Raw genomic sequence first — 26,436 nt, 5'->3', positions numbered from 1 at the left:
TCAATAATATGAAATGTTTAGAAAGCTGTGTGTTATCGTATTGGCTGCAGTGTGTAAGCATGTTGCACAACTATAACACGAAACAATTTGTCAATAATATGAAATGTTTAGAAAGCTGTGTATTATTGCATTGGCTGCAGTGTGTAAGCATGTTGCACAACTGTCACAAGAAACAATATGTCAATAATATGAAATGTTTAGGAAGCTGTGTGTTATCGTATTGGCTACAGTGTGTCAGTCTGTTGCACAACTGTAACACGAAACAATATGTCAATAATATGAAATGTTTAGAAAGCTGTGCATTATTGCATTGGCTGCAGTGTGTAAGCATGTTGCACAACTGTAACAAGAAACAATATGTCAATAATATGAAATGTTTAGAAAGCTGTGCGTTATTGCATTGGCTGCAGTGTGTAAGCATGTTGCACAACTGTAACAAGAAACAATATGTCAATAATACAAAATGTTTAGAAAGCTGTGCATTATTGCATTGGCTGCAGTGTGTAAGTATGTTGCACAACTGTAACAAGAAACAATATGTCAATAATATGAAATGTTTAGAAAGCTGTGCGTTATTGCATTGGCTGCAGTGTGTAAGTATGTTGCACAACTGTAACAAGAAACAATATGTCAAAATGACATGGAGTCTGTGTATTCAAATATGGCGGTTGTTAGCGTGGCCAGCTAACACCTCCCAACAAAGGATTCCCCCAGGAAGGAAGCAGCCAGGCTCTGAAGCTGCAAGGTTATTCAATGCTAATCAGGCAACATTTACACTTGCCTCAAACATACACTACTTTCTCCCAAACTGGACTTTCCACAGATCTATAAACCCCACTTGCCTAGTTTCCAACGGACTTCACAACTTCTGAGGATGCCTGCCATAGATGTGGGTGAAACGTCAGGAGAGAATACTTCTGGAACAATGCCATACAGCCCGGAAAACTCACAGCAGCCCAGTGATTTGGGCCATGAAAGACTTCGACAACATAACTGATTTTGTTAGAGGGTTGTTGTGAGTTTTCCGGGCTGCATGGCCATGTTCCAGAAGCATTCTCTCCTGACATTTCACCCACATCTATGGCAGGATCCACTTTCTCTCTCTTCCCCCTCCCTTCTAAATGTTTAGAAAGCTGTGTGTAATTGCATTGGCTGCAGTGTGTAAGTCTTTTGCACAGCTGTAACGAGAAACCTCTGAGTCTGTGTGAAATAAACAACACCACTAAAACATGGAGGCTTAAAAATGCTTGATGATGAAATGTGAGTGCCGATATCTAATATTCCCCCAAGTATTCAAATGCTGTGTCCATCCCATCAATCTCATACATCTAATTAAAATGACAAGTTATTTTATTAGTGCTGTATAATTGTTTTAAAATTCTTGCACATATTTACATATTGTGACTCATAAATGACAACAATGTTAGAAATGTATATTATCTTACAAATCATTTATCATATATTAAAAATATAAATGGCATGTTTATATGAGATATGTTGTAAGCCCAAACATTATATTATTACAATTTATGTATGTGTCTGTATCACTCATGCGGGGTTGGTTTAACCTTTGTTTGGCTTTTAACACCAGCACAGTGGGTTAAACTGCAGAAAATTTGCTGACTGGAGGGTTGGCAGTTCAAAGCTGCGAGTTGGGGTGAGCTCCTGCTGTCAGTCCTAGCTTCTGCCAACCTAGCAGATCGAAAACATGCAATGTGAGTGGATCAATAGGTACCATCTCAGCGGGAAAGTAGAAGGGTGCCCCATGCAGACATGCAAGCAAAACATGATCATAGATGTCTACAGACAACAGGCTTCTCGGCATGGAGAAATGGAACAAGAGCTGGAGTTGAGTATCACCTCCAGATGCTGGAGATGAAAAGGATAATACCTTTACCTTTGTCTGTGTACTGTGTGTTGCTGTTACTGTGTAAAAGGCGTTGGATGTTTGCCTTATATGTGTATATTGTAATATGCTCTGAGCCCCTCAGGGAAGATAAAGTGGAACATAAATAAAGTGTATTATTATTATGGTGTCATGAAATGATGCATGTCTAAAAAGCGTGTCAACAACATGAAACGTTTGGAAAGCTCTGCTCTAGACTGATGCAGGAAGAGAGAAACTCATGCCCTAGCCCACTACAACAACAACTCTTTATTGATTAGTCAGTTTTGACCATATCAAAACATGTAAAACATACAAAACGTACACCCTTACCCATACATACAGTAAAATCATGTAAAACAGTAAAGCCATGTAAAAACAAGGCATCCTGGCCTACTAGCCTACCAACCCACTCCTTGGTAGTTGTGCAAGTACAGAATAAAAAGATTAAAATTAAGATTAATTATTCCCTTAAGGTAATTATTCCCTTAAGGGTAAGTAAAACTAGTGGCTTGTCCATAGTAAATTTTAAATTTGGATTTTGTTATTGGCATTAATATCACAGCTGTCCGCTTCCATCTTCTCGCGGATGGCCAGCACTTTTTGTGTAAAAAGGGTCAGTTTTAAAATAGAGTTTTTATCTGAACCCTGTAGAAGGATGTGCAGTTTCTCCTTATTCTCTAAATGAGTGTGGTTCTCAAGCAGAGGCTCTAAATAGAAAGATCGAATCCTGTTGTAATAGGGGCATTTTAAGAAAAAGTGTTCTGAGTCCTCCACTTCTGCATCTGCCTCGCGGCACCCACAGGTTCTCTTTGTATAAGGGATATTCTGGCGTCTACCTAGCTTAGACTTGATGTCGAGTTGCTCAAATCTAGCCCGGGTAAAAAGTTTTCTAATATATAGTGGGAGTGTAAAAAAGAGGTAGGTTTCCATGCCCACATTGCATTTAAATTTAGCCAGGTATGGAGTGGCTCTAGCTTGTGCTATGATCATAAGGTCATTTTGTGCCGCAGTGTCAAGGGCTCTTTGGTAAACAATTGAGCACACTTTAGCCCCAAAATTTATCAGCTCGAGAGGGGAAAAACCTAACTTACTGACAGTGTGGCTGAGTCTGCTTAGCCATGATGACCATTCTTTGTGGTTTTCTTGCTCTAATAGGCATATGGCTGGGAGTCTATGTGGTTGCATTTGTCTTATTTTATACCACCAATTGATCTGCCTCTTCATAATTACTGTGGAAATTGGGGGAACTCCCATCTCTGCTCTCACTGCAGCTGACAGGGATGATCTCTCCACACCTAAGCCAATTTTTAAGTGGCGAAGTTGGAATTTTTCTACCAATGCCAGATCCTAGCCCAATAGCTTACCTGGCTCTTGTAGTCTGCCCCAAGTTGCAAGAGCAGACGGATGCAAAGCAGCAAGTCCTGCAAGTGGCTCTGGGACAGTGGCTCCAGGGTTTGTGCCTGGAAGGCTGCATTGTGAGCGATGACAGCACAGTGCAGTGGGGTGAGACCTGTTGCGGGAGTATGAAAAGTTATTTCACTTAACAGAATTTGAAATGTAGATAGCTTTGTGAGACATGTAGAATAATCACAGGATGTCTTCAACCTACACCTGCTGATAGACTCTATAAGCCAGCTAGTGTTGCCTTCCCTGGTGTGCCATGGGAAGTTGCAACCAATTGTGAGAGAAATAAGATCGAACACTGTGAAAGCCATCCACTGTATGGCTGTCAGTCTCCTCCCAGTAGACTTAAATCAAGGAAAAGTTTCATGAGAACCACAACTCCTTTAAATGTTCCTCAAGGAACAGCAAGAACATCTCTGTGGGCAGCAATACCAAGTAATTCCAACTGGATGGCCCCACATGAGGGTCTCCTTCCAGGGGCAAACCAAGAATGCTATTGGATGCCTATTCTAAACAATGTAATGAGCTATATAAAACACAATAATGGTTCAAAACACAAATAGTACACAATATGTATATTAGAGCATCATATACATATTACATTCACAGAATCAATGCTGTGCCCGGGCTGTGGCGCAGGCGGGAGAGCAAGCCAGTGCAATTAACTGCAATGAATCACTCTGACCAGGAGGTCATGAGTTCGAGCCCCGCTCGGAGCCTATGTTTGTTTGTCTTTGTTCTATGTTAAAAGGCATTGAATGTTTGCCTATATGTGTAATGTGATCCGCCCTGAGTCCCCTTCGGGGTGAGAAGGGCGGAATATAAATGCTGTAAATAAATAAATAAATAAATAAATAATGCTCAGTCCTATGGTATATAACCCAAAAGTATCTAACTCAGTATTATAAATCAAACAAAATGATATAAGTCTCTGCAGTCCTAAAAGGATTAGATTGGCTTAAAGGCAAACCGGTTCAGAGTCTCTGCAGTTCTGGAAGGATTCCTCAGGACTCCAGGTTTTGGAACAATAGTCAAGCCAAGGAGACAGAGTCAATGCTGATGTAGATCCTGAGTAGCTGGTTATTGATTGGAGTAGGTAGTAATATATCTGTTCATGCCGTTTACAACTGGTTCCTGGGTTTTATCCCAGTTTCGGGAACCCTTCTTCTGGTAAGCGGCAAATGTTTTATTATTTCTTTATTGATGGCTCTGCATCAGGTATTATGTTTGCAGTATCAATATGCTGCTGTGGATTTTGCATATTGTGTACTACTTACGTTTTGAACCATTATTGTGTTTTATATAGCTCATTACATTGCAAACCAAGAATGGGCAACTTGGAAGTCCCTGAACAGACTCAGAAGTAGAGTTGGCTGTTGTGACTCAGCCTTTGTGTGACTCTGATGAGGATTCTGGGATGCAGTTTCAAGATGATGGGATTCAGGTTCAGGATGAGTTTCAAGATGACTCTGATGGGAATTATGGGATTCAGGTGCAGAGTGTTCCTGCTGTGGGAGATGAGGAGCAGGGAGCCTTTCCCACGGGAAGAAATGATGTTGTTAATGATGATGGTTTTCAGGTGCAAGAAGCAGAAAGGGAGAGTAGCTCCCAGCCTCAGTTTGATAACACTAATGAGCCCTGTGGTCTTGAAAGCGATGAGGCCGCTTCTTTAGATTGTTTGGAATTTCGTGGGTTGCACAGAAGTCTCAGAATAGCAAATAAGAGGGAGGTCAAAGGGCAAAGAAATACCTTCATGTTATGCTATTAAAACAGTTTGCTGAGAGAGAAATCTTCGTCAAAGCAATTTCCTCGCTTGAATCAAGAACCAAGTCTGCTTTCCTGTATTATCTTGTAGCCTGGATGTATATTCATTTCTGGGACTTTGGCTTCGTTTTAAGGACCTTGTTTCATGTCTAATGTTTCCATGGATTTATTCTACAGCCTTGTTTTTGTAACTATCTTTTGGAACTATTTTCTAATAAACTACAAAAGACTATGATCTGTGTGCAGCCTGGTGTCTTTAGCAAGGTGAAGCTAACTTGAGGTGCGACATTGGCAAATCAAAGGACAACAGGGCAAAATGACACCAGCTAGAAGAATCGTCCACCTTGTGTGACTGTGGAGCAGAACAAACAACTCTGCATCTGTATGCTTGCCCACAATGCCCTGCCTCATGCACAGTGGAAGAACTGTTTAAAGCTACAGACAATGCAGTCACTGTTGCCCGTTTTTGATCTAAAACTATTCAGCTACTCGTGTTCCCTTTATTTTATCAGTTTTATGCTTATTTATTTATGCAATGATTTTGACACAAAATAAATAAATATTTAGGTTTGTTGTTTTTAGGGGCTAGTATGGAAGAGCTGTTGTTAATAATTTCCGTCGATTTTTAAAAAATGAAAACTAACATGTTACTCAGATCTAAAGGAATGAATAATTTTCACGATGTGTTATTAATGATTAATCTAATGAATTAATTTTGCAAACTTCACGAAGACAACGCGACTGAATTCCTTAATTATTAATGAACAAGCCTCAATGCTAATCCTTCCCAGTTCTGTAGTTCAGTGCTTGCCTCCCTCAGTGCATGCTCCGGTCAAAATCCTTTCTGGGAAGACACCACTCTTTTGTTACCTTACCTTCAAAATTTCTTGCTTCCACGTTTACAGGGATGCCAGTCATCATGACAGCCTGGGAAAGATTGGAATAAAAAAATAATGATCTTGACATGGGCTTCCAAAGGGACTTCTCCAATACAGATAGAAACACGTTGCCATATTCAATGAAAGAGAGGAAATTTCTATCCTGTGATCTGGATGAGGCCCATGTGGGTTTCCATCTAGCCTCCAGGTTTCTTTTGCTGGCAATTCCAATAAGTGACCAGAGATAAAAGACTGTTTTGTGGAACTGCGGTCCCATCGACAGCTCAGTTTCTTTAAGGCTCTGCCTCATGCTGCTGACTCCAGCTCACTGCTCATAGAATCATAGAATAACTAGCTGTGCCCGGCCACGCATTGCTGTGGCAAAGTATGGTGGTATGGGAAATAAAGTATTGAGGAATTGGTGGTAGTTAAGGTAAAGGGTAAAGGTTTTCTCCTGACATTAAGTCCAGTTGTGTCCGACTGCACACTGAAGTGGATTATATGGCAGTGTGGACTCAAGATAATCCAGTTCAAAGCAGATAATATAAGATTATAAATGGGTTATATAGCTGTGTGGAAGGGCCTTGAGTCTACACTGCCATATAATCCAGTTCAAATCTGATAATCTGTATTTTATAGGCAGTGTGGAAGAGGCCTAAGTGAGGCCTAACTCTGCCTGTCCCCTGGGCTGAATGGGTTGCTAGGAGACTGAGGCGGGGGGGGGTTAAGGAACCCCAGGAAATACCATATATGGGCAGAGATGGCGACAGCTAGCGACCCGGGTGCATAAACTCACAGAAACATGTGACTTCTGGGAAATCATGTGTTTCTGAAGAAATGAAAGCTAAAGAAAAACAAACAGAGCATGCGTACGCAGGCGCTCTGAAAGATTTGTGAGCACGGCACAAAAAGGGTGCAGCCGGCCTGCTAGTCAGCACCGATTGGGCAGCGTCACAACTCTAAGCCAATGAATTTGCTTGTGGGCGGGCATAACCCGAACCCTGTAGTGTGTATAAATGTTCACTCAGCATGCCACTGGGCGGTTCCCCTGGAGAAGCACTTACTTTGTGCTAGGGGGACCCCTAGTGGCCATTAGCGAAATAAAACTGCTTTCTGGGAAATTCCTTCAGTTGTCCGTCTTCAAATTCCTCCACTGCGCCAACAAGAACCGTAGCACGAAGGTTCCGCTACATTTTCTGGTGACCCCGACGTGATTTTTTCCTATAAGACGGGCCAGGAGATTTGGAGACGGATCCCGTTGGCGGGACGGCCTCAACTCAGCGGTGGGGGCCTGAGGCAACTACCGTGAGACGAGAAGGGGCCCCTGAATACTACACGACCGGCTGCGGTGCTTGCCTCTGAATGCCAACGCCGACTGACGGTGAGAGCTGCAACATCAGCGAGGTTCCACAGAAACCGGCTAGGAGGAAAAGGATCCAGGGGAAAAAGCCCAGGGGCGAAGGTTGGTCCGACGTCTACAGAAATCTGGCAAGTATAGGGGTTTGCATGAGATATTAAGGGAACGCCAGCGCTGGGAGGGACAAAAAAAAGTTCCCAGGGAGGTAGAAAGGGGTTCTGTCTTGTGTTTCCTGACGCATGCCGTGAGTGGCCGGGTGCCCAGGCCAGGACAGTCCCCTCTATTAGGCAGGATGGGAGGGAAAAATTCAAAGAGCTCCACTCCCTTACAATGCATCTTAGATAATTTTGGCTCTTTTGCTAGCAGAGCCGTAGCAGGGAATCCAAGGGACCTAAGAGATTATAGGCTGAGAAATTTGTGTCAGGGAGAATGGCCAGATTTTGGTTTAGGTTGGCAAGTAGAAGGAACGTGGGATCTGAAACTGATCCGAACAGTGGAAGAATATTGTGCTGTGAATCATCCGAACCAGTGGGTCTATATTGCTACGTGGGAACGGGTAGTTAGAGAAGATCCAGGTTGGGTTCGACAGTGCAGGAATGGCAAATGTATGGTGGTGAAGAAGGAGGGGAAAAAGAAGGAAGTTTTCCAATCCAATGAGGAGGACTACCCAGATTTACAGTTGAGTGTACAGGCTAGACAACAGGAATTATTGCCGCCACCCTTGCCACCGCCCCCCCCCACCCCAGGGAACAGCCCCCGGTGCACCTACACTAGGAACGAGACCCCCACCCTACTCTTCGGAGTCAACCGAAGCGGCCAAGAAACACTATCCTAGCCTAGAAAAATATCAGGAGGAAACAAAGGAAAAGAAGAAGTCACAACGGATGCCCAGTGATGCTTCTCCGGCACAAACTCGGAGACATGGAGCTCCGGTGTGGTCTGGTGATTCACCGACCGGACCGGCCCTCCAGATGCCCTTGAGAACGGTGCCTGTGATAAACAACAGGAATGAGATAGTTCAAGCATACCAGGTAGTGCCTTTTAGTAGTAGTGACATTTTGAATTGGAAAAATAATACTCCACCTTATAGTGAAGAACCCCAAGCTATGGCTAGGCTATTGGAAGGGATTATGGCAACCCATAATCCCACCTGGCAAGATTGCAGACAATTGTTGAATATGTTGTTCACATCAGAGGAGAGAAGAGCAGTGTTGAATAATGGGGTAGCCATAGCCCAGGTTGGTGCCCCACAAGATGGTGATGCAGCCGAGTGGGGAGCACAGAGGTTTCCTGTGGAAATAGATCCCCAATGGGACACCGCAGAAGAAGGACATTTGCAGAGACTGAAAGGATTCCAGCGTATATTGGTAGAAGCGGTAAAGAGGGGCCCGCCGCGACCCGTCAACATTGTAAAAATTCAGGGAGTGGTACAGGAAAAATCTGAGTCACCAACAGCCTTTTTGGAAAGGCTGGAGGCAGCATATAGAAAGTATAGCCCGTATAATTTGGAGGATGAAAACGGTAGGAGGGCGATTCAACAGTCTTTTATCAGTCAAGCGGCTCCTGACATCCGGAGAAAGATTCAAAAGCAACCAGGATTTCTAGGAAAGACTATGAATGAATTGTTGGCACTCGCAGATCAAGTTTATATGGCGAGGGACCAGGTAGAAGAAGAGAAGAAGGACAGGAAGAAGAAGCAGGAATACCAAGCATTAGTTACCATGATGGAACAAAGTGCAAGTGGACAGAGAGGAAGAGGAGGATATGCCAGAGGGGGACAAGGAGGAAGAAGGGGCCCCCCTCGGAGGTTAGGTCGAGACCAATGTGCTAAATGTAAGAAGTTTGGACACTGGAAAGGTGAATGCCCAGAAGGAAGAGAAGGAAGTCAGGAAGGACCGAGAGAAAGAGGAAGGCCTGAGAGAGGAAGAAACCCAGGAAGGGGAAGAGGGCGTGGGAACTACGTACCTTTTCCTGCAAGAGAGGTGATAGCTGCAGCAGCTGTGATGGAAGAAGAATGGGAAGATATGGATGGAGGAGAGGAATGAGGAAGCCAGGCTCTTGTTTTGTTGGACCCCGGGGAGCCGATGGTCACACTTGAAATCGGGGACCAACAATTGGACTTTTTAGTGGACACAGGTGCCGAAAAATCAGTAGTAAATACAAAAATTAGTCCACCAACTCGGGAAACTACGAAAGTAATAGGGGTGTCTGGGAAGACCCAGAAGTGCCCCTTCCTTAAGGAACGCACCTGCAATCTGGCCGGACATCAGGTCAAGCATAAGATGTTATATCTCCCAGACTGCCCAGTCCCTTTATTGGGAAGGGACATTTTATCAAAATTACAAGCACAACTCCAGTTCATGAAGAATGGACAAGTGGAGCTATCATTTCCCATGGAAGAGGAATGGAGACTGTTTCAAGTTAGGATTTTTACTGAAGAAATACAATGGCCATGGCATGAGACTCCTTTAGTGTGGGCAGAAGATAATCCTCCAGGATTAGCTAAATATGTTCCACCGGTGGTGGTGGAAGTGAAAAGAGGAATGGGGCCCATATGCAAGCCACAGTATCCCGTCAGTCGAGAGGCAGTGCAGGGGATCAGAAAGCATCTAGAGCGACTTCTGCAGCATGGGATATTGGTACCATGCAGTTCCCCATGGAACACGCCCCTGCTCCCAGTCAAGAAACCAGGAGGACAAGGAGAATATCGCCCAGTCCAAGATTTGCGGGCTGTAAATCAAGTCACCGTTCCCCTAACCCCGGTAGTGCCAAATCCATACATCATGATGAGTCTAGTACCAGCATTTGCCAAATGGTTTACTGTATTGGATTTAAAGGATGCATTCTTTTGCATTCGATTGGCCCCTGTATCCCAACCGATCTTTGCTTTCCAGTGGGAATCTCAGCAGTCAGGGCAAAGGACCCAGTATGTTTGGACACGCCTTCCTCAGGGGTTCCGGGACAGCCCGACCATTTTTGGTCAAGCCCTGGCCAAAGACTTACAGGATTTTGTAATACCTAAGGAAGAGGGAATTTGGCTTCAATATGCAGATGACCTGCTTATCGCTTGCCGGACACTAGGGGGCTGTAAAGAGCATACTTTGAGATTTCTCAAGACATTGGAAGAAAAGGGTTACAAAGTGTCAAAGAAAAAGGCCCAGTTGTGCTGTCCCACGGTGAAATATTTGGGGTTCCATCTGACCGAAGGAAAGAAGATGTTAGGAGCTGAAAGAAAGGAAGTTGTTTGTGCCATCCCCACTCCCAGTACCCGGCGACAGGTGCGGGAATTTTTGGGATCAGCAGGATATTGTAGACAGTGGATCCCCAACTACGCCGTGTTGGCTAAGCCACTGTACCAGGCTACGAGAGGTGGAAGAGAAGATCCATTTGAGTGGACAGAAGAATGTCAACAGGCATTTAAGGCATTAAAAGAAGCATTGATGTCATCTCCAGCATTAGGACTGCCCGATTTGGAAAAACCATTCACTCTGTTCGCTGCAGAGCGGGAAGGAACAGCGGTTGGAGTATTGACCCAACCACTAGGTTCATGGCAAAGGCCGATTGCCTACTTGTCAAAGCAATTGGACACAGTGGCTCGTGGATTGCCACCTTGCCTGAGGGCTGTGGCAGCATCAGTAGATTTAATCAAAGAAGCGAATAAATTGACCCTAGGACAGCCACTGACAGTTAAGGTGCCCCATAGCGTTAAGGCACTGTTAGACATTAAGGGACCGCGCTGGCTCACAAGTGAGAGGTTAATGAAATATGAGGGATTGTTGTGTGACAACCCACTGGTGACCCTGGAGACTTGCTCCACTCTGAATCCGGCCACCTTGCTCCCGACTCCAGGAGACACCACGATCCATCAGTGTGCCCAGGTGATGGATGAGGTATTCTCCAGTCGACCGGATTTGAAGGATGTGCCACTAACTAAGGTGGACGACACTCTGTTCACAGATGGAAGCTCCTTTATGGAAAATAATCAAAGACACTCAGGTTATGCGGTTGTTCGGTGGGGGGGAGAGACGCTGGAAGCAGAGTCACTGCCCCCGGGGACGTCTGCCCAGAAGGCCGAATTGATTGCCCTGACCCGAGCGTTGGAATTGTCAAGCGGAAAGCGGGTTAACGTCTACACAGACTCAAAATATGCCTTCACCACCCTCCACGCACATGGAGCACTGTACAAGGAGCGCGGGCTCCTCACGTCTGGAGGAAAGTGCGTGAAACATGCTGGAGAGATTGTGGATCTCCTGGAGGCGGTTTGGAAGCCAAGGCAGGTGGCTGTGATGCATTGTAAAGGGCACCAACGTGGAGACGATCCCGTAGTGCAAGGAAATAGGCAGGCTGATCTGGCAGCCAAAGAGGCAGCTAGGCTGCCCTATATTGAACATCAGGTAATGGCCCTACAGGTAGAATTAACTGAACATAACATTACATATACACCAGAGGAAGAAGAATGGGCCTTAAAGGAGAAGGGTCAGTGGTCAGGAAAACTCATAGTGATGCCAGACGCCCGTGTCTACGTCCCTAAGGACTTGGCATGGCACTTAGTCCAACACATGCACCAAAACACACATTTAGGAAAAATGGCATTGGCAAATCTGCTAGGACGACAGTTGTATATCGATGGATTACATAGCCTAACGGCAGCAGCAGCCCGAAGATGCTGGACATGTATCAAAAATAACCCCAGAGAAGGACCCCTCAAGCCACCAGGAGTCCAACATGTGGGTGGGGTACCCTTTGAAGCTTTAGTCACTGATTTTACAGAAATGCCCCCATACAAAGGATACAAATATTTACTGGTGTTCGTGGACACATACACAGGATGGGTGGAAGCTTACCCTACAAGAACTGAGAAGGCTGTAGAGGTGTCAAGAGCTCTAATGAAAGATGTTATTCCCAGATTTGGCATACCCTTAGAAATTGGATCAGATAATGGCCCCGCATATATTCAACAGGCTGTGCAAGGATTATGTAGAATTTTGGGCATAAAATGGAAGTTACATTGTGCATATAGACCCCAATCTTCTGGAAAAGTGGAAAGAATGAATAGGACATTAAAGGCTCAGCTTGGGAAACTTTGCCAAGAGACAGGATTGCCGTGGACGGTGGTTTTGCCCATGGCATTATTAGGAATCAGATGTACACCACACAAACGGACAGGACTCTCCCCTTTTGAAAGACTCTATGGACGACCCCCTTTGAACTTGAAGGGAGCTTTAGAGACAGGAGCTGAGCAGCACCTCATAGGAGAGAAACAGACATTGGCCCAGGTTCAGGCTTTGGGCAGACAAATGCAGCAGTTAGAAAAATACATTTCTGAATTGAACCCACCATTCCCTACCACACCTCTACATTGTTTTTCACCAGGTGACGAGGTTCTGGTCAAGGATTGGAAGATTGAGCCATTGGGACCCAAGTGGCGAGGACCCTATGTTGTGCTCCTGTCTACCCCCACTGCAGTGAAGGTGAAGGAGATTAAGCCGTGGATACATTACACCCGTGTAAAACTAGCACCTGAGGAGTGGCGGACGGAGCGAGTTCCTGGTGAGGACCTGAGACTCAGGATCATCCGGCAACTCCCTAAGGGGTCAACAAGGCCATGAAGCTGATCCCTTCGGGTGCAACGGAGCGTCGGTGGTCAAGTATGTTGCAGCATGGCCCAACAAAGGCGCTCTCCGGGAGATGGTGGCTAGACATTTTGAGAGGAAAAAGTGGGAGACAAGCTATGAGGAGGGGAGGAAAGCGCACTGTGCTTGGTATATTATTTGTGCTGAGTTTTATTCTCTCTTTTGGAAAAAGAGCACATGGGAATTGGATAAAAGAACATGCCAATTATATGTTTGAGCAGCACGGGAAAGAGGTAGCATTAATATATGAACACCCCCTCACCGTAGGAGATTTTTCATTTCTTCCCGATTTAATTGATGAACCACAGATTGTGTTGGAGGGATTGTCCAAGGCTCAGGAGGGTCCACCTACCGTGTTTTCTAGCATACCGCAAAGGATAAATAAAACTCGGTTTCGACGGTTTAGATACCATACCTCCACCAGGGGTTTGTGCTTCTGTTGTGGAGGATCGGGAATATGGAATTCTGAGTGGAAACACTGGGGAACTAGGCAGGCGTTCTTTTCCCGATTAGGCAATTATTCCCATTGTCGAGACCGGTTCTATCTACATGGACGATTTAATACATCTTATGTCTCACGATTAAATCTAACCGCAACCGAGTGGGCTAGCATGTATCCAGATTATCCCACATTTAGTGTGAATGATTCTATTGAGGGCCTAAAATCTTATATGAACATACTGCAACAATTAACCCAACTGAGCCTAGGTAAAAGCCTCTGTCCGTTATGGCAAATTAGGGATCCAAATCTATGGTTTTTCTTTGATAAATGGGCCACAAATTATCACCCCGGCAACTACCAGTGTGTCGGTGTGGGTTATTTGACATTCCCAGTTCAGGTCTTACACAAAGGGCATCAGCGCCTGAAACGGGACATTGTGCAAACAGGCCCTCTAGGACCAGAATGCTCGGATGAGGTCATTATCAACAAGGCCCTGTCAGGTTCAGAAGCCTCCCGTGTAGGAGGAGGCCTGATCACAGGCTTGTTGACACTGGGTGCTTACCCAGGGATTGTAGCTCAAGCAAACCGTAGAAGTGTTCTAGGCCTGACTTGCCGCCTTGAAAAGTCCATAAATGCCACTGGTAAAATTTTCCGGGAAATCCAGTCTGAAGTAGAAGAAATCAGCCAGATGGCCCTACAGCATAAGTTGGCCCTTGACTACCTACTGGCGGCCAGGGGGGGGTTATGCGCCATGGTTAGAGGACGTTGTGTAGTGAAATTTCATAACTTGAATAATACTATTGAAGATGACATCGAGTCATTACAAAAGTTAATTTACAATAATGTCCAGGAGATAGAAGGTTGGTCTCCCTTCTCCTGGGTGACTAGCTGGTTACCCTCAATAGAATGGTTGAAGAACATATTGTTGGTAGGGATTTTAGGATTGTTCATTGTTCTCATAGTTATGTGTTGCACTCCAATAATGATGCAAATGTGTACTAGGTGTGTCACACAATCTTTACCTGAAAAAAAGATAGCCATACTCCAAGCCAAGCGGGATTGGATGGAACCATAATGCTTTGCTTCAGCTTTTGTACATGCGCTTCGCAAAAAGAAAATGGGGGAGTGAGGCGGGGGGGGTTAAGGAACCCCAGGAAATACCATATATGGGCAGAGATGGCGACAGCTAGCGACCCGGGTGCATAAACTCACAGAAACATGTGACTTCTGGGAAATCATGTGTTTCTGAAGAAATGAAAGCTAAAGAAAAACAAACAGAGCATGCGTACGCAGGCGCTCTGAAAGATTTGTGAGCACGGCACAAAAAGGGTGCAGCCGGCCTGCTAGTCAGCACCGATTGGGCAGCGTCACAACTCTAAGCCAATGAATTTGCTTGTGGGCGGGCATAACCCGAACCCTGTAGTGTGTATAAATGTTCACTCAGCATGCCACTGGGCGGTTCCCCTGGAGAAGCACTTACTTTGTGCTAGGGGGACCCCTAGTGGCCATTAGCGAAATAAAACTGCTTTCTGGGAAATTCCTTCAGTTGTCCGTCTTCAAATTCCTCCACTGCGCCAACAAGAACCGTAGCACGAAGGTTCCGCTACAAGACCAAGTGGGCAGAGCTTAGCCTTTGAACTGGAAGCCACTGGATAAAAACAATTATTCCTCTCCCTCTAATTAGGACTTTATTTTTCTTTTTTTGTTGTTGTATGAACGTAGAGGCATGGGTGAGGGGTTGTGCTGCCAAGTTTAGTGTTTCTGGGATGTGTGGTTTTGTTGTTTTGTCCTAGGCTGAAATTTCATTACCCTTTTATATATATAGACTAGCTTTGCCCAGCCACGCATTGCTGTGGCTTATGGGAATCCTTATGGAATAGCAGTGAATAGCCTTGCAGTCTCAAAGCCTGGCCGTTTTCTGGAGTAGCTGGAGCTTTTTGTTGTATGAACCTAGAGGCATGGATGAGGGATTCTGCTGCCAGGTTTAGTGTTTCTGGGATGTGTGGTTTTGTTGTTTTGTCCTAGGCCGAAATTTCATTACCCTTTTATATATATAGATAAAGATGGAAGAGACCTCGTGGGCCATCCAGTCCAACCCCCTGCCAAGAAGCAGGAAATCGCATTCAAAGCACCCCCGAAAGATGACTATCCAGCCTCTGCTTAAAAGCCTCCACCACACTCCAGGGCAAAGAGTTCCATGTTCCTTCCAGTTCTCTTCCCAATCTGGAATTTGGGACCAAGGGCCAAAAGAGGAAAAGATCCACCACCATTATGTTAAAGACAGGTGTTTACTGAAACAAGGATTTCCCAGCAGCCTTCGCTGATGTTGCCATGAATAGAAATGAGCATGAACTAGATGAGGAAGCAAATTTTTGAGCAAACAGCTTGTGCCTTGTGGCATGCACAGCTATATTCAAAGAAGTTACTACAGTCCAAAAAAAAAAAAAGGGGGGGGGGGAGATAACTGCAAGCACGGAAGCAGAAATAGCTGTACTCATTTACTGCTATGTGTGCCATGCTTGTCATTTTGACAGAAAACCTTTTTTAAAAAGTATTTTTATTGAGTATTTCTAAACATGGAAAGAGTGAGGAAAGATTGAATGGAAATGAGAGAAAAAAAGAGAACACACACAGACATAGAGTAGAGTCTCACTTATCCAAAACTCACTTATCCAACGTTCTGGATTATCTAACACATTTTTGTAGTCAAGGTTTTCAATACATTGTGATATTTTGGTGCTAAATTCATAAATACAGTAATTACTGTGTATTGAACTACTTTTTCTGTCAAATTTGTGGTACAACATGATGTTTTGGTGCTTAATTTGTAAAATCATAACTTAATTTGATGTTTAATAGGCTTTTTCTTAACCTCTCCTTATTATCCAACATATTCGCTTATCCAACATTCTGCCGGCTCGTTTATGTTGGATAAGCGAGACTGTGTGTGTGTGTGTGTGTATATATATATATGTGTGTGTGTGTGTGTGTGTGTGTGTATGTATATATAGATAGATAGATAGATAGATAGATAGATAGATATAGATAAAAAATAAAAATGTAAAAATAAAAGTACAGTAGAGTCTCACTTATCCAAGCTAAACAGGCCGGCAGAAGCTTGGATAAGCGAATATCTTGGATAATAAGGAGGGATTAAGGAAAAGCCTATTAAACATCAAATTAGGTTATGATTTTACAAATTAAGCACCAAAACATCATGTTTTACAACAAATTTGACAGAAAAAGTAGTTCAATACGCAGTAATGTTATGTTGTAATTACTGTATTTACGAATTTAGCACCAAAATATCACGATATATTGAAAATATTGACTACATAAATAGCTTGGATAATCCAGAAGCTTGGATAAGTGAGACTCTACTGTAACATTGTTCGACTTCCTTCTAGTCCTTGGTGGTTTTAATCTTATTTTTTCTTCCTTCCAGTCCTTTCCGAAATATTTGTAGAAAACCTTTCCCCTTCGATTTATCTAATAATTTTGTTGTTGTTCCCATCAATCTTTTATTTTTAAAAATATTCCTCAATAATCTCCCAATTTGTCTGTTTGATGGCAGAAAACCTTTTAAACCACACTTGCAGCATGTGCAAACTGGTAACTGTTGGAAGAGAAGGGCAGAACACTTCAGCACCGTATTGACACTCTTAAGGACATGGGGACTTCCTGGACAGTACAGAGAGAGAACTGATTTTACAGAATCGACAGAAACTGTCAAAGAAAACAAAGATGAAAATATCATGGAGGAAGTACCTTGAAGGATAGTCACTGTCAGGAGCATACACAAATAATTCCAAATTACTAAGCAATCATTTCCTATATGGGTTGCTGTGAGTTTTCTGGGCTGTATGGCCATGTTCCAGAAGCATTTTTTTTCCTGACATTTCACCTGGACCACTCTAACAATTACCATGTCAGAGTACACAGAGAATCCATTGAAATCCACAAGCATGTGGACAATTTTAACAGAAAGGAAGAAACCATGAAAATGAATAAAATCTGACTAAGGTAAAAAAGTAAAGGTTTTCCTTTCTGGAAAGGAAAACCTTTCTGACTCTGGGGGTTGGTGCTCATGTCTGACTCTGGGGGTTGGTGCTCATCTCCATTTCTAAGCCGAAGAGCCGGCGTTGTCCGTAGACACCTCCAAGGTCATGTGGCCGGCATGACTGCATGGAGCGCCGTTATCTTCCCGCCAGAGCGGCACCTATTGATCTACTCACATTGGCATGTTTTTGAACTGCTAGGTTGGCAGAAGCTGGAGCAACAGCGGCCGCTCATGCCGCTCCTGAGGTTTGAACCTGGGACCTTTCGGTCTGCAAGCAGCTCAGTGCTTTAACACACTTCGCCACCGGGGCTTCCAGTATTTAAAAAACTCTAAAATCAGGACAGTAAATAAAGAACAACACACAGAAGACAGAGGAATTCCAGACATGAATCAATCAGGACCAGCCAACACCTCCCAACAAAGGATTCTCCCAGGCAGTAAGCAGCCAGATCTTGAAGCTGAGAAGCTAATCAAGGTGGCAATTGCAACATTAACACCTGCCTCAAACAGACAAGAGTTCTTTCTCCCACCTTGAATAGATATATAAACTCCACGTGCCTAGTTTCCAACAGACCTCACAACCTCTGAGGCTGCCTGCCTTAGATGCAGGTGAAACGTCAGGAAAGAATGCTTCTTTTTAAACAGGGTTGTTGTATGTCTTTCGGGCTGTGTGGCCATGTTCCAGAAGTATTCTCTCCTGACGTTTCGCCCACATCTATGGCAGGCATCCTCAGAGGACACAGTATATTATTTGAGAACACAGAAATGCTTGACCACTCCAACAACTATCATGTCAGACTACACAGAGAAGCCATTGAAATCCACAAGCATGTGGACAATTTCAACAGAAAGGAGGAAACCATGAAAATGAACAAAATCTGGCTACCAGTATTAAAAAACTTAAAAATCAGAACAGTAGATTGGAAGCAACACTCTGAGGGCAGAGGAGCCCTAGGGACGGCTAATTACTCTGAACAAATAATGCCCCCCAGGCAAGAGACAAACCTTTCCAATGCTAATTAGGGTGATTAACTGGAACATTAACTGGCTTCAAACTGACAAAGGACTCTTGTCACACCCTGGACTCTCAACAGATATATATTTACCTTCCTTGCCTAATCTCTCCATGTCTCACAACCTCTGAGGATGCCTGCCATAGATGTGGGCAAAACGTCAGGAGAGAATACTTCTGGAACATGGCCACACAGCCCGAAAGACATCCCGGTCATGAAAGCCTTCGACAACACAGTCTTTTTAAACCTTAAGATCTGGTCAAAACCATTGTGATAGGCATCAATAAATATCCAAGGACAGGCCTGATCTACAGAAATTCGGCCAGTGCAAAGTTGCAAAACATGAAAAAAGGAAAACACTGGCTGCTTAATCTCTGTTTGCTGGTCTGGCATTAAAAGTACAGGAAAGTATGCAATAAAACATAAGTATGCAATAAAAACATAATAGAAATGCACATCTGTCAGTGGCAACCCAGTTCTGTGGGCAGTTCTCCCAAGACAGAGGCAAAGTCAAACTCACCTCAATGACACTGGGCAGTCCGTACGTGGCGCCAAGGTGCAGCACAGTCTGGCCCTTCTGGTCGGCAGCATTGGCATCGGCTCCCAGCATGATCAGGTCTTTCACAATCTCTGGCTGATTTGCTGCTGCTGCCACTAACAGTGGGGTCTGGACCCAAAGGAGGAAAGCAGTGAATGACTGGGCACATTTTACCAAGTAGCTGATATGAAACAGCCATTAGGATTTGTAAAATCTTCACTGTTTTGTGTTCTGATTCACTGTAAGTTATTAATGTATGTAAATAAAAATTATTTTTTTTTAAAAAAAAGTCTAAAGCTGTAAAGAAGTGAGGAAAAAACCTACATCTCCCTAACTTCACTGCATTTGGTTTCAGCTCTGCAGAAGACTTGAAATGCACTCTGTACATGCTCAGAAACTCAATGACAATGTGAGGTGGATTGCAAATGGGAGGAGTGGCTGAACCCAAAGGGGCTTCTGATCAATGGAAACAGTCCATGCGAAAGGGATCTAGGGCACAAGCAGAACATGAGCCAACAGTGTGATGCAGCAGCAAATGTGATTCTAGGCTGCATCAATAGTACTAAAGTGTCCAGATAGAAGGAAGCTTTTGCCCCACTCTGTTTGGACCTCAGGAGATGGACAAGATGGACAGGCGTGAAATAAATAAACTGTATCATCATCATCATCATCATCATCATCATCATCATCATCATCATCATCATGTAGATGCACCCTAAGTCTACTTCCTCAATGTAAATCTAAGCTTAAGCTTATTAGTGGCAAATGTGCTACACAATCTTTGTGATCGAATAATGACACTTGCAATCAAATGCATATTTGTGAATGTGTTTGTTGTGTCTAGGTGAACCCAGGGATACACTGAAGATACTAAAATCATGAGGGAATGCACATATCAATGTGCAACAGTTAAACTTTCAGGCTTCTGCTGTGAACAGAACATTGCCATGGCAAAAGAAGAACACGCTCATCAAAATTGAATTTAAATACACATGAAACACCAACAGCCTTCATTTGGAAATATGTTTGGCTGTGATCTAATATGTCAGTGCCAGAAAATGAGGTATGAAGTAAATGCAAAGAAAAGGTCTATTAAACTAATGCTGAAAAATGGTAATATTATAATCATGTTCCCTTGTCCATCCTTCACACAGAATAAGATCTATTGAGGAGCACTTTACTCGGGAAAGTCAAGCAAGATGCTTTGAATCTATAGGTTGATTTTGCTGCTCTCCAAGTTAAACTTGAGGCCTACTGAGTAAAATGGATAGATTGAAATATGTGTGACGGAGGCAGGAAAATAATCCATTTCATTTCAACACTGAATATGCCTGAGCCACTCTTCCAAGCACTTGATCTGTTCAGTGGGATGGGATCCTTATATTGAATGAAAAGAGCCAAAGTGTCCCACTTTATCTGCAGGAGTCCAGCAAAGTTAGAGGCTAATGTTACAGGAATGAATTGAAGCAAACTCCAGAAAACTGGAGGAAGATAGTGGCTGCCAGATTTTCGGCTGACTCACACAGTCGTGCCTTGCAGGAGCACCTTGATCAAAAGCATTTTTAACAGCATGGGACACACCATTGCTACCCACCCACTCCTGCTGTGAAAGGTGTGGGACCATCAGCCTGTAAACTCCATTTGTCTTGATATCTCTCCATCCAGAACAAGGTCACTGGAGACAATGACACTTGCCCAATAAGGGGATTTGGAAAAATTCCTCCTGTGACACCTATTTAAGCTTTTACCCCCACATTTGTTTACTGTTTTAATGGGATGGGAAAAGTCTGAATGTGTACAAGTATGAGAGAAATTAGATTAGTCCCTACACTGATGTCCTTTAGAAAAGCTTTGAAAACTTGGTTTTTCCAAGCTACCTTTGACAGAGGTGAACAGTTGATCGGGTCCCCACTTGTTCCTATAGCATAGTCTTCTGCACCTTACCATGAACGGTTGTGATTAGTTTTTCTAATCTGTTACATAATAATTATTATTATTTTTCTCTCCTCCAAGATCATGAACTGAAGCACCATGATATCGCCTCTTTTAATCGCTATGCCTTTTACCCTGTTGAAGTTGTTTTTTTCACTGTGATTGTTATGTATTTTATATTGTGGTATTTTATACTGTGTATTTTACATTGCTGCATTTTATTGTATGTATTGGGCTTGGCCCCATGTAAGCCACCCCGAGTCCCCTCGGGGAGATGGGGCAGGATATAAATAAAGTTATTATTATTTTATTATGACACAGCAAACAAGATAGATATGCTGGATTTCGTATCACAAAATCACAAGTCGAACACTTCCCAAGTGTCTAGGACTGTGTGATGTATTTTCGGATGATGCGTGCAGATCCCAGTAGGGTGGCCTTTTGCAGTTGGCAGATCGTAATTTTGTCAATGTCTATTGTTTCCAAATGCTGGCTGAGATCTTTTGGCACGACACCCAATGTGCCCATCACCACCGGGACCACCTGCACTGGTTTCTGCCAGAGTCTTTGACGTTCAATCTTGAGGTCCTGATAGAGGCTGAGTTTTTCCTGTTGTTTTTCGTCAATGCAACTGTCACCTGGGATGGCAACATCACTGATCCAAACCTTTTTCTTTTCCACAACTGTGATGTCTGGTGTGTTGTGTTCCAGAACTTTGTCAGTCTGGATTCGGAAGTCCCACAGTATCTTTGCGTGTTACATTATTATTATTATTATTATTATTATTATTATTATTATTATTATTATATTTATTATTTCACTCTGATCTTATTATTATTATTGCATTTATTATTTTACTCTATTTATTATTACTTGTATTATTTTGTTTTATTTATTATTATTATTATTATTACATGTATTATTTTACTCTACTATTATTAAAAGGAGACATAAGCACGTTTACATTGAAAATGAGAATAATGATTTGATCAGAGTTGGACAGTCTTATCTTAAATTTGAGCTTTATGTAAATATTCAAAAACATTTAACCTACTGATGCCTCAATTAATGTAATTTTATTGGTATCTATTTTTATTTCTGAAATTTACCACCCTTGGCTTATACTGGAGTCAATGTTTTCCCAGTTTTTTTTTTGTGGTAAAATTAGGTGCCTCGGCTTATATTCGGGTCGGCTTATACTCGAGTATATACTATGCCAGGCAAGAACAGCTTTCAGTGAAACCCTGATCCTAGCAAAAGAAGGAGATTCTGGTAGACCACATCCTTACCTTCCCCCTGTGCTCTTTGACATCCAGGTGACCACAGTCTCTGAGCATCTCAGCAGCAGCATAAGCCAATGAGCGGAATCCTTGGGCAACAAGCAGATGAAGGAGCCTGAAGATGGCAAATAAAAAACACAAAATGTTAAAAAAAATATCTCGGGGGATCGGCACCAAACCTTTGTACTATCCAGCCTCTGATGCCCAGGTCCTTCCTCATTTTAATATTTTGTATGTACGAGATACTTCCATGTCTTCATACATTTTTACACTGTTTGACTTAACTTTTATTGCTTAAAGTTTGAAACTGTTTAAAACTATTTACACTGATTTTTTTGTAACCCACCGGGACATCCTTTGAGCAGGATATATTTATTTTAAAAATTAACCAAGTAACTGAAAATAGATTAGCATATAAACTACAGTTGTGCAAAATTTCGTTTGTGCCTTGTTTGTCGTATCGATTTTGTAAGATGTGATATGAAGAATGTGAGGGGTGCCCATGCAAAAAACTTAAGATTCAAAACACTGATCTGTGACTTTTTGGAAGAGTTATGCATAAGCAGCTAGACAATCCCTGTCCTTCCTGCTTGATTGTAAGTATGAGTTATTGGATTTTAATCCAACACAGAGATTAAATCTTCCTGAGGCACAATAGCAGCTTTACATTTTGGCCAAGAATGTGCAAAATGGGCTTTCTGTTCATCAAGCCATCTCTTTTCTTCATCTTTCTCTATGATTTGCACCCCACTCCAACTAACAAAATTATGTAAAAATGTGTTGTGGAAGGCTTTCATGGCCAGGATCACAGGATTGTTGTATGTTTTTTGGGCTGTATGGCCACGTTCCAGAAGTATTCTCTCCTGACATTTCGCCCACATCTATGGCAGGCATCCTCAAAGGTTGTGAGGTATGCCTGCCATAGATGTGGGTGAAACATCAGGAGAGAATACTTCTGGAACATGGCCATACAGCCCAGAAAACATACTGTTGTAGATGATGGGAGAGATAACAGCAAGAGAGATCCTTTGAAAGGCCAAAAAGTCCGGTTTATTATTTTCAGCTGAGTCTCTGGAAGTGGAATCTCTTCCAAAAAGCAGACCAGAGCTCCGATCAAGGCGTTGACTTGCCTTTTATACACTTTTAGACAAAGAACATGCTTCTACATACATCTCGTCATTAGTACGTCACTTCACATGCTTACATACATGGGCATAAATATGCACAATCAGCATTTTCCTATCTTAAGCACTCTTAAAAGCCTGTAGCAAGTCACAGACACCAAAAGAGAGATCCATCAAGAGGCCACTCTTGGCCTGTCAAGCTGTACTAGGAACCAATTCATACTGGAATGTATAGAAAACAGGCCCCTCTTCTCCCCCCTGTCCTGTCAGCTTGTGCATCCCTAAAATCTAACACAGAGAGAGTCTGATTTTTCTACATTTCACTGCTTCTAATGTGCATATAATATATGTCTAAAAATCCATATTTTTCAGTTCCTCATCAACACAACAACCCAATGTAAAAATGATCCCCTAATTGTAACAGCATGCTTTGAAGGGGAAGATCAACCAGTACTCTTCTATCCCAACCCTGCAGTGTACTACTTACATATCGCCATCCTCATCCTGCTGCAACAGACGGGTCAGCTCCACATTCTGGATCTGGGCCCGAGCTTGAGCCAGTTCCCCTGGATCCATCTCTGCAGATGGGACTGGAAAACTCCCAGGGGGAAGGAGACAGGGATTGTTCATTTCCTGTACAGTCCAGTTGCCCTCGTAAAGGTTCAAAGTCTGGGCTTCAGCAGTTGCCTTCAGTGATAGAGAAAACATACCAACACAGGCATTGAAACATGGCCTTACTGATGAATTGGCAATAAAGACACATGAAGAAATCAAACAGGAAGATCAAAAGATAACATGGTTCCAATACTATCAAATACTACAATGTTATAAAGAAGATGCCAAAATAGGTTTCAGCCAACATTTCGAACTTGGGAACTAATTATGCAGAAGGAGAAAAAATTATTAAGATATTATACCAAATGTTATTACAATGGACGACAGAAGAAGAGCAGATTACAGATTGTCAAGTTAAATGGGCCAAAGATCTTGGGCATAATATAAACTTAAATCAGTGGGAAGAAATATGGAACAAAAAACTAAAATTTACTGCAGCCATCGAGATATGAGAGAATTGGTATAAAATGCAATTCAGGTGGTATTATACCCCAGTCAAAATAGCCAAATTTAACAGACACATATCCAATAAGTGCTGGAAATGTGATAAAGAAATAGGACCTTTGTCAAGGACAGAACGCCACAAGATTCAAAGTAACAGAGTTTATTAGATTACAGAACTCAAAAATGCCCGTAAAACACAAGGGCCAGGCAGTTTTTGCCTTTAGGAGCAAAAAGGGGCAAAAGTAATTGTTCAAAAGATAAACCGGATTAAACCGGAGTTTAATCCGGGTAAAAACAAACTGCTTTCTTCAGCCTGGGTATAAACGAAACGAAAGCCAAGGAACAAAAGATACAAAGAATGCAACTAATTGGCAGCAGATTCCTCTCTGCTGCCAACACTGTGCTTAGAGTAACTTGCGTCGCTCCCCCACACACACAGCAGACAGGATCTCCAACACGAGTAAATCAGCCAAGGATTGTAGCAGTTGAGTAGACCAGTTCCGTTCCGTAGATCAAAGCCAGAAGCAGACGTTTGTAGTTTTTCCAAGTCCAAGAAGGGGGGAAAGACAAGCCGTGGTCAGTTCAGTCCGAGTTCTCAAAGCAGGAGATGGCGTCCGTCAAGAAGACGACGGAGGGTCAAGCTAATAAGAGTAAGCACAGGTTTGCACAAACAAATGCCCACACAATCCCTCCCGCCGTCTGACCCTGGATTCCAATCAACTTACGTCACAGCACAGGAAAGCACACAAGTCTTCAGGGAAGCGTCCCACACACACACGGATCCCAAGCGTTTGCCCAGATTACCTTGCCCAACGCAATTTGCAATTGCTCCCAAGCCCCATTTTATGCCAGTTACAAATCTTCATCACTGTCAGCTGTCCTCCTTAACCCGGGCGTTTCCTCATCACTTTCCTCGTCAGAGCTGGAACACCTCTGACTACGCCCAACAGCATCTCCAGCTGTGGATCCCGTCCCATCCCTCCAGCTAAACCATGGGTCTAATCCTGAAGGTCCCCATTCATCTTCTGTCCCATCATGGCCAGTGGCACCCACTTCCTCCCTTACCCGAGTCCAATCCATCTCATCCTCCTCTGAGCTAACCAGCCCCTCCTCCATTCTCTCCGTAAACCCTTCGAAAGACTCCTCGTCAGATGGTGCTGCAAATATGTCTCGCAGTCTTTTTCTCTCTCGCTCCTCGAGAGTATCTGACTCTCGAGGAGTCTTACGCCCACGTCTGTCAGTAACAGAGCCATGAGGCTCAATCATAACACTATCCCCTCTCACAAAGGCCTCCTCCCCCGATGGCGGAGAAGTGGCAGTGATACCTTCCGCTATAGCACCACGACGACTAGAGGTATCAAGTTTCAACAGCGAACGATGAAAGACTGGATGGACCTTTAAACTAGACGGTAAACGCAAACGAAACGCAACAGAAGAAATCTTCTTAACGATAGGAAAGGGACCCAAATACCGAGGCGCAAACTTTCCCCCAGCCTGTTTAATATGTTTGGAAGATAACCACACCAAATCCCCTTCTTCCAACTCCTCCCCTGCCTGCCTGTGGCGGTCAGCCTGAGTCTTTTGCGTTGCCTTAGCTTCCAACAGTAAGCGACGGGCAACATCATGCAATGCAGCCATTTCCGAAGAGCGGTACACAGGGTCCGAAGAGACCACATTGGTTGACGGCGCCACACCTCCCCGTGGGTGAAAACCATAAGTTAGCTCAAATGGCGTATGCTGACTAGACGTGTGCACCGCATTGTTGTAAGCAAATTCCGCCACCGGTAACCACTTTACCCAAGCCGTGGGTTGATCTAAACAAAAACAACGCAGATACTGCTCTAAGAGCCCATTAACCCGTTCCGACTGTCCATCCGTTTGCGGATGGAAAGCTGAAGACACGTTTAACTTAGTCCCCAAACACTCATGGAAGTGTTTCCAAAAGCGTGACACAAATTGCGGAGCCCTATCTGAAATAATCACCTCGGGTGCTCCGTGCAAACGATATATGTGCTTTGTAAATAGTAAGGCCAACGTAGGGGCCGCCGGAATGGTTGAACAAGG

At 43.5% G+C, this 26,436-nt stretch overlaps 1 protein-coding gene across 1 annotated transcript in view; it reads right to left on the bottom strand.

Moving 5' to 3' along the window:
• The window catches only part of nfkbid (NFKB inhibitor delta), a 32,136-nt gene extending 8,247 nt beyond the window's left edge, over positions 1-23,889 (bottom strand). Inside the window, exons 1-5 of the mRNA XM_016996034.2 lie at positions 23,801-23,889; positions 22,199-22,304; positions 18,960-19,106; positions 5,932-5,983; positions 3,253-3,398 (exon numbers count right to left, since the gene is read on the bottom strand). Coding sequence (XP_016851523.2) covers positions 3,253-3,398; positions 5,932-5,983; positions 18,960-19,106; positions 22,199-22,304; positions 23,801-23,889 — 540 coding nt within the window. The remainder of the gene's footprint in view (positions 1-3,252; positions 3,399-5,931; positions 5,984-18,959; positions 19,107-22,198; positions 22,305-23,800) is intronic.
• Positions 23,890-26,436: the final 2,547 nt, after the last annotated feature.

Source organism: Anolis carolinensis, unplaced genomic scaffold (genome assembly GCF_035594765.1).
Source record: "Anolis carolinensis isolate JA03-04 unplaced genomic scaffold, rAnoCar3.1.pri scaffold_10, whole genome shotgun sequence".
Lineage (NCBI taxonomy): Eukaryota > Metazoa > Chordata > Lepidosauria > Squamata > Dactyloidae > Anolis > Anolis carolinensis.
Note: the sequence above shows the minus strand (reverse complement) of the source record. Positions and strands in the feature narration are given on the sequence as shown.